Raw genomic sequence first — 6982 nt, forward strand, 5'->3', positions numbered from 1 at the left:
TTACAATCAAATGCTAAGTATGCAGATCACTTAGACTTAGAAGATTAGAGGCTTAGAAGTAAAGGAGATCACATCTTGGCTCCTGTTTTCTTTACTGTAATAGTATCTATGCTCAAAAGATATTTCCACTTATTTATTTCAAAGAGCCAATAGTTGCCAGCAACTGAAACCATATATCTACATTTCAGGACATTTATAAAATTCTACAATACCAAAACATCACCATGTTCAGCACTCAAACTCACAAGCAAATGGAAATCCACGTAACCTTAAAATGCAAATTAAATCACAAAATATTACTGTCATAGAAAATGATAAATTAAGCAGAAATTTTATTTCCAAGCTTGTCAAAGATTATTACAAACAGTCTTCTTCTAAAAGTATCCCAAAACTGAGAGGCACATCATCCATGTGACATGAAGAATTCTTTTAGGTTATAATATTTTCACATTAATTTTTTTAACCATTTGCAATGTTCTGTTTGTATATCACAATTTAAACATTTTTTTTAAACAAAGTAGTTTTGGGTTGTTTTTTTTTTAAGGTACCACAACTATAAAAGAACTTAAGAAGAAAAAGATCAAATCTTCATGTACAAGATGGGGAAACTAATACATATCATTAACAATAATCTTTTCAAGTTTACTAAGATACATCTCGCAAGTTTAATGTTTAAAACAAATTACATTCTCATTAAAAATGAAAGTCTTCTCATGTAAAAAGAAAAAAAAAGACATCTTTTGATTAGTAAAGCCTATTTATCCTCCTGAATTTTATACTTCACCTTCATTTAGTAACTGTAAATTCATGAGAAAAGAACAAATTTTATTGTAGTATAAAAATCTTAAGAATACGTTACAAATACTCAGTTTTAATAAACAAAACTGTTTTCCTTCCTAAATGTAAACATCCAGTAAATAAAACATACATAATATTCCGGATATAGCAAAACCAGAACTTCACTTATGAAAGGTGTATTTTGAAATATTTGGTGGTAAAGGTGGTTGTTGGTCTTAATACAAAAGTACTTCAGCAACAGAACTAGGTCATTATTATTTAGTTCTGTACTTCTTCACTCAGTTACCTTATTTGAGTAGAAAATCATTAATTTCTGTATAACTCTAGCTATATGACCAGGCCACAGAAAAGATGTGAAATAGCTAATAAGTCATTTGGCTACAAAAAAAGTGTTTTCTTGAGACTTGGAGGCATTCATCACTTTGTACTTGAAGGCATTCCTCAATGAAACTGGAAAGAGAGTTTAATAAGATTTGTTTATAAGAGTAACTGTATAAAAGTATTAGGTTAATATAATAAAACATCTAAAACTCACCACTGGATGAACAATGGAAGTGCTGTGTTAAAAATGTTATAAGTAGCCATGTGCTGGTGGCTCACGCCTATAATCCTAGCTACTCAAGAGGCTGAGATCTGAGGATCATAGTTCAAAGCCAGCCCAGGCAGGAAAGTCCCTTAATCACTCAGGAGACTGAGATGTTAGTACGGAGGTCCAAAGCCAGGCCAGACAGGAAAGTCTGTGAGATTTGTTTTTTGTCGGTCATGGGGCCTGAACCCTGGGCCTGGGCACTGTCCCTCAGCTCTTCAGCTCAATGCTGGTGCTCTACCACTTGGGCCAGAGCACCACTTCCAGCCTTTTCTGCTTATGTGGTGCTGAGGAATCGAACCCAGGGCCTCATGCATGCAAGGCAAGCACTCTACCACCACTAAGCCACCTTCCTAGCCCCATCTTACAGAAAACTGTAAGTGGCACAGGGGCTCAAAGTGGTAGAGCACCAGCCTTGAGCAAAAGAGCTCAAGGACAGGGCCCAGGCCCCAAGTTTAAGCCCCACAACGGACCAAAAAAAAGAAAAATGCCATGACAACAGAAGACTATTTTATCTATAGTTTTGGTGCTGGTACTAAGGCTTAAACACAGGTCTTTATACTTGTACTAAGCTATAGCTGGTGCTTTACCACTTGAACCACACCTCTAATTCTGGATTTTTGCTGGTTAACTGAAAATAAGAATCTTGCAGGTTTATCTACCAGGGCTGGCTCTGAATCACGATCCTCAGATTGCAGTAGCAAGTATTATAGACATGAGCCACCAGTGCCTGGCTAGACCATTTTAATACCTTAAGTATTTTCCAGTAATAGGCACAATTGTTCCTGATAGTAGAATTACATCCTTCTTTTAAATGTAAACAATTTCCTTTTCTGTATGTAGAAAAAGGACCTAAAATGACCTACTGCATAAACATTACTTAAGACCAGTCATCTAGGCTGGGAAGGTGGCTCAGTGGTAGAGTGCTAGCCTTGAGCTGAAGAGCTGAGGGACAGTGCCCAGGCCCAGAGTTCAAGCCCAACGACCAACAACAACAACCAAAAAGTAAGTAAGACCTCAGTACAATATTCAAACTCATAACACTTCTAGTAGACCATCAGAAAGTTATTTCATCTCATTTATCAATTGTTACTTTTCTCCAATAGTTACATTTTTTTTCTTCCATTAAAACAGAAATATATTCTGAGAGCCTTTGAGGAAGGTTATGGTATACATAAGTGCGTGCCCTCTGGAGAATCCAAGACCCAAGTCAAGTGGTAACACAAAATAGCCAGTCACAACACTGGGATGGTGTAAGGATAGAATGAGGAATCAAGGTCAAGAAGTTACTAGCATTCAACTCAATTTAAGAGTTCAAGTATGGCCAGGCGTGGTGGCTCATGCCTGTAATCCTAGCTACTGAGGAGGCTGAGATCTGAGGATCATGGTTCAAAGCCAGCTCCAGCAGGAAAGGCTGTGAGACTCTTACCTCCAATAAACCACTCAGAAAGCCAGAAGTGGCACTGTGACTCAAGTGGTAGAGTGCTCGCCTTGAGCTGAAGAGCTGAGGGACAGTGCCCAGGCCCAGAGTTCAAGCCCCATGACCACCCCCTGCCACCCCCCCCAAAAAGAGTTCAAGTATGGAAGGATCTTGTCATCTCATGATTTAGAACCAAAGGTAATCAGCTTCCCTAATGAGGTACAGTCTACAGGCAGGGTACCTACAGACTCGAGTCACCCTTTAGGGAAAGTTGTGCATTTTGCTGGTCTTTTAATTCTCCCCAGAATAGTAACTAAGGAAAAATCCTCAGTTGCCCAAATCCTTTGAGAAGCCCTGTGATACTACGCTGGTCCCAAGATGCTATGATGCGGCATCACTCACCAGTCTTTTAAAACAAAGCACAGGACCTGGGTTCCCGGAAGGGATTGCTCCCTGCTGGAACCCCCACCAGCAGTGCGTCCTTGCAGGCATTCTGAATGCAGTACTGTTGAAGATCTGCAGCTGCCTGGGAGACCTGAAACAAAGGCACAACATGACTTGCCACTTACAGCCAGACCCAGCCGGGAGTCAGCTGACACCCTGAAAGTGATCGTACAACCTGATAAACGTCACACTCTGCACAACATCCAAGGTTCTTTTTTGGCCGATTCTAATCAATGGATTCTAAAGAAGAATGGTTATAACGTCTGTGATTTAAGTCAGAATAGTCATGCTTTAATTTTATTTAACAAAGGTAGGAAAATGCTGTATCTTTGATCCATTCAGAACCCTAGTTTTGCTGAAGGTATGGCTCAGCGGTAGAGTATCTGTTTAGCAAGTATGAGGACTTGAGTTTGGTGGTACCTCAGTACTGCCACAAATAACCCTAGTTTTGAGACTAAAATGGGAAAGAAATAGCACAGTCCTTAGTTCCCTATATGAATATATATAGCAGTCAACTATATGTCCAAGTTACCATAAGAACAAACTGCTTTAATGTTTTGAAAACTGGAATCTTAAGCCTGCTCAAGAGATGAAGTTCTTCCACCATGTTTTTGATTTAGTGTAACATACTGGTTAAGAATGCAGTCTGGATGGGTGCCAGTGGCTCACTCTTGCAATCCTAGCTACTCAAGAGGATAAGATCTGAGGATTGTGGTTCGAAGCCAGCCTGGGCAGGGAAGTCTATTCAACTCTTATTTCCAATAAAAACTACTCAGAAAAAGCTGGAAGTGGCGTTGTAGCTCAAGTGGTAGAGCACTAGCCTTGAGCACAAAGAGGCTCAGGGACAGTGCCCAGGCCCTGAGTTCAAGTCCCAGGACCAGCAAAACATAAAAAATAAAAAAGAATGCTCAGCCAGGTGCTGGTGGCTCATGCCTGTAATCCTAGCTACTCAGGAGGCTGAGATCTGAGGATCATGGTTCAAAGCCAGTCAGGGCAGAAAAGTCCAGGAGACTCTTATCTAAAATAAGCCACTAGAAAAATTGGAAGTGGTGCTGTGGCTCAAGTGGTAGAGCACTCGCTTTGAGCTGTAGAGCCCAGGCCCAGAGTTCAAGCCCCAGGACCACCACCACCAACAACAAAAAACAATGCTTAGTAATTAAGCGCTCACCTAGTGTGTGTTAGGCCCTGAATCTCATCCCCAGTACTGAAAAAAAGAAAGGAAAAAAGATGCAGTGTCGACAACTGGATTGCCTAGACTCAAATTCAGCCCTGTCACTACCCATCTGACCTTGAGCAAGTTATTTAACTTCCCTGTACCTGTTTTCTCATTTGTGCAACATATTTAGTAACACCATTTCCTTGGGTTGATGTACCAAATATAGGGAGTTAATTAACCCCGGTTAAGCTCTAAGCTAACACATAATTTGCTGTATATTGGTAGGAAATAGCAAAAACATGGTCACAAGATCTTCTAGTTCTTCCCACCAAGATGCCTTGTTTCAAACAGTAACATGTAGCTACCCACCATGTGGCACTAGCACCTCGAATGAGCCCAATCTAGCCTACCAGAGGTAGGAACATGAAAGAGAACCAGCCAGTCCCATCTGCCAACTTCAGAACAGTGAATGAGAAGACACCAACCAAACCCACATCTGATTGCAGATGCATGAGAAATCCATATGCTTATTTTGGAGACAGAGCCTCTTGGACTTTGCTGCCTAGGCTGGCTTCAAACTGCCATCCTCAGATCTTAGCCGCCGGAGGAGCCAGCAGTACCTGCTGCTGCGCTTGCAGATAGCTACTTGGAGGCTTCTTTCTTGAAACTGCATTTCTCTCAAAATGCAAAGGTGTTTTGTATAAAAACGCACACTAGAAAAAATGGTTCAACTGCTCTTCAAATATTACTATTAGTTTGTGTTTTCCAAGCCTCCAAATAAATGAAGTACATAGTAACTGCTGCTATGGGGTAGATGTGGTTTGAATATGCCCCCACAGGTTTAAGTGTTGAAATTTAATTCCCATTGTGTGGTATTAAGAGGATGGAAACTTAATCTGACTGTGGTGCTACTCCCTGATCTCAACCGCTCCAACCTATCTATCCATGTACTTCCTTCATTCTCTTGTTCTTTGATCTCCCCTCGTTTGATCTCCCCCATCATCTTCACTGAACAGCCCAGGTTTCCTGACCAGAAGCATTCTGGCCTCTAGCCCCACTCCACCTTTCTGGCATATCTCCCTTGCTCATTCACCTCTTGGATCAACCACCATCACCCTCAGAATCCTAGGTGGATAAATGCTGCTGAAGAAAAAAAAAATCACCAGCAGCCAAAGGGTCTCCAATCTCACAGCTTCTGGGTCCTCAGAGTCACAGGATGTCTACAGATGTGCCTGCTTGGCGCCTACTCTCTTCACAAACACTGCTGCACCCTTCCACACATACACGTCTCCTCCTTCCTACAAGATACCTTGGCCTGTATTTTCGCAAATAAAAGTCATACACGTCTGTCAGCCCAAATCCTGAAACATCTGTCTTTCCACCATAGCCTTTCTTCCCTTCTTCCTGACTCAAAAGGTTCTTGTTCAATCCCAGCTTAGGCCCCACAGATGCCATCTCCTCGACCTCTCCATTCCTTTCTTCCTTTTTGCTCTAAAAATGCTCCTTCCTCTCCACTACAAAATACTTTTCATTTTCTAAGTTAAAAGTTCTTTAAGAACTAGATTTTAACAAAAATCATCCTACTCTCTTAGAATCCACATACTATGGTGACACAGCACCGAAAATGTTCAAATTCCCTTTACCTTCCCTTGCTATCATTTCACTGGCTGGTTACTTTACGATCTTCTAGAGGAGCACCAGGTATGCTGAGCAGGTACTACTACTCAGGACAGACAGAGTGGGGGCGTGCTACACACACACACACACACACACACACACACACACACACTGGTTGCCAAACCCTCTTGCACAACAGACTCCCTTAGCCAACCATCTAACCATGGATTACTAAGGTCTCGACTTAAAAACCCATCCTTCCTTTTCTCCTGCTTCCTCTTCTCCGCCATCTACCTTCCCTGGACTCCGGCCCCCAGGTACCGCGCTTTTGACACCCGCACGTTTCAGTAACATCTTCCAGCCTCGTGAACACACACGTCTCGAGATCGAGCTCAAGGCCCACCCAGCCAAAGGAGCCCGCTTCCCGCAAACTCGCTCCGCAGCCACCCGCCCCGGCGCCGGAGCCCTGGGCGCCCTTCCTCTTCCCGGCCCCCGGCCTTCGCCACCCCCGGCGCGGCGCGCGCTCCAGCCCGCATCCTCCCCATCTCCGGACCCAGCCGAGTCCCGGCCTCCCCCGCGAGTCGCCCGCACCCCGGGGCCCCGTCGGAGGCTCTGCCCACGCGGTAACGGGCAGGGCGAGACCTCGGCACCAGGGCCGGGCCTCCCCGGAGCCACAGGTCCGGCTCGCGCTCGGGCCCGGGTCAGTAGCCATTTCCGCCGGCCCAGCCTCCGGCCTCCTCCCCGCCCCGCGCCGAGCCCAGGGACGCGAGCGCCGGTCTCCGCCGTGCCGCGAGGCGCGCGCCGCCGGGCGGCCTCACCTTGATCCGCTCCACGCCGGCCTCCAGCTTCAGTTGCTCCACCAGGCGCTGCAGGGCGCTCACGCTGGCCCCGGAGGACATGGCGGCGGCCGTGGGGGATCGGAGGGCGGCGGGGGGGATCGCAGGGCGGTGGAACCGGACTG

The 6982-nt window shown here is 44.7% G+C and overlaps 1 protein-coding gene across 1 annotated transcript; it reads right to left on the reverse strand.

Moving 5' to 3' along the window:
- Positions 1–822: 822 nt before the first annotated feature.
- Gng10 (guanine nucleotide binding protein (G protein), gamma 10) lies at positions 823–6976 on the reverse strand. The gene is made up of 3 exons (XM_013023270.1): positions 6840–6976; positions 3207–3339; positions 823–1248 (listed from the first exon to the last, which is right to left on the reverse strand). Exons 1-2 carry the CDS (start codon positions 6918–6920, stop codon positions 3214–3216), a joined length of 207 nt encoding a protein of 68 aa, XP_012878724.1. The 5' UTR covers positions 6921–6976; the 3' UTR covers positions 823–1248; positions 3207–3213.
- Positions 6977–6982: the final 6 nt, after the last annotated feature.

This window comes from Dipodomys ordii, unplaced genomic scaffold (genome assembly GCF_000151885.1).
Source record: "Dipodomys ordii isolate 6190 unplaced genomic scaffold, Dord_2.0 Scaffold67, whole genome shotgun sequence".
In the NCBI taxonomy this organism is placed as follows: Eukaryota; Metazoa; Chordata; class Mammalia; order Rodentia; family Heteromyidae; genus Dipodomys; species Dipodomys ordii.

Excerpts from the sequence above, each read along its gene's own strand:
- Gng10 (XM_013023270.1), bottom strand. The coding sequence starts at position 6,920 with ATGTCCTCCGGGGCCAGCGTGAGCGCCCTGCAGCGCCTGGTGGAGCAA. Across the intron at positions 3,340-6,839 it reads CCGGCGTGGAGCGGATCAAG|GTCTCCCAGGCAGCTGCAGA; the intron begins GTGAGGCCGCCC and ends CCTTTGTTTCAG.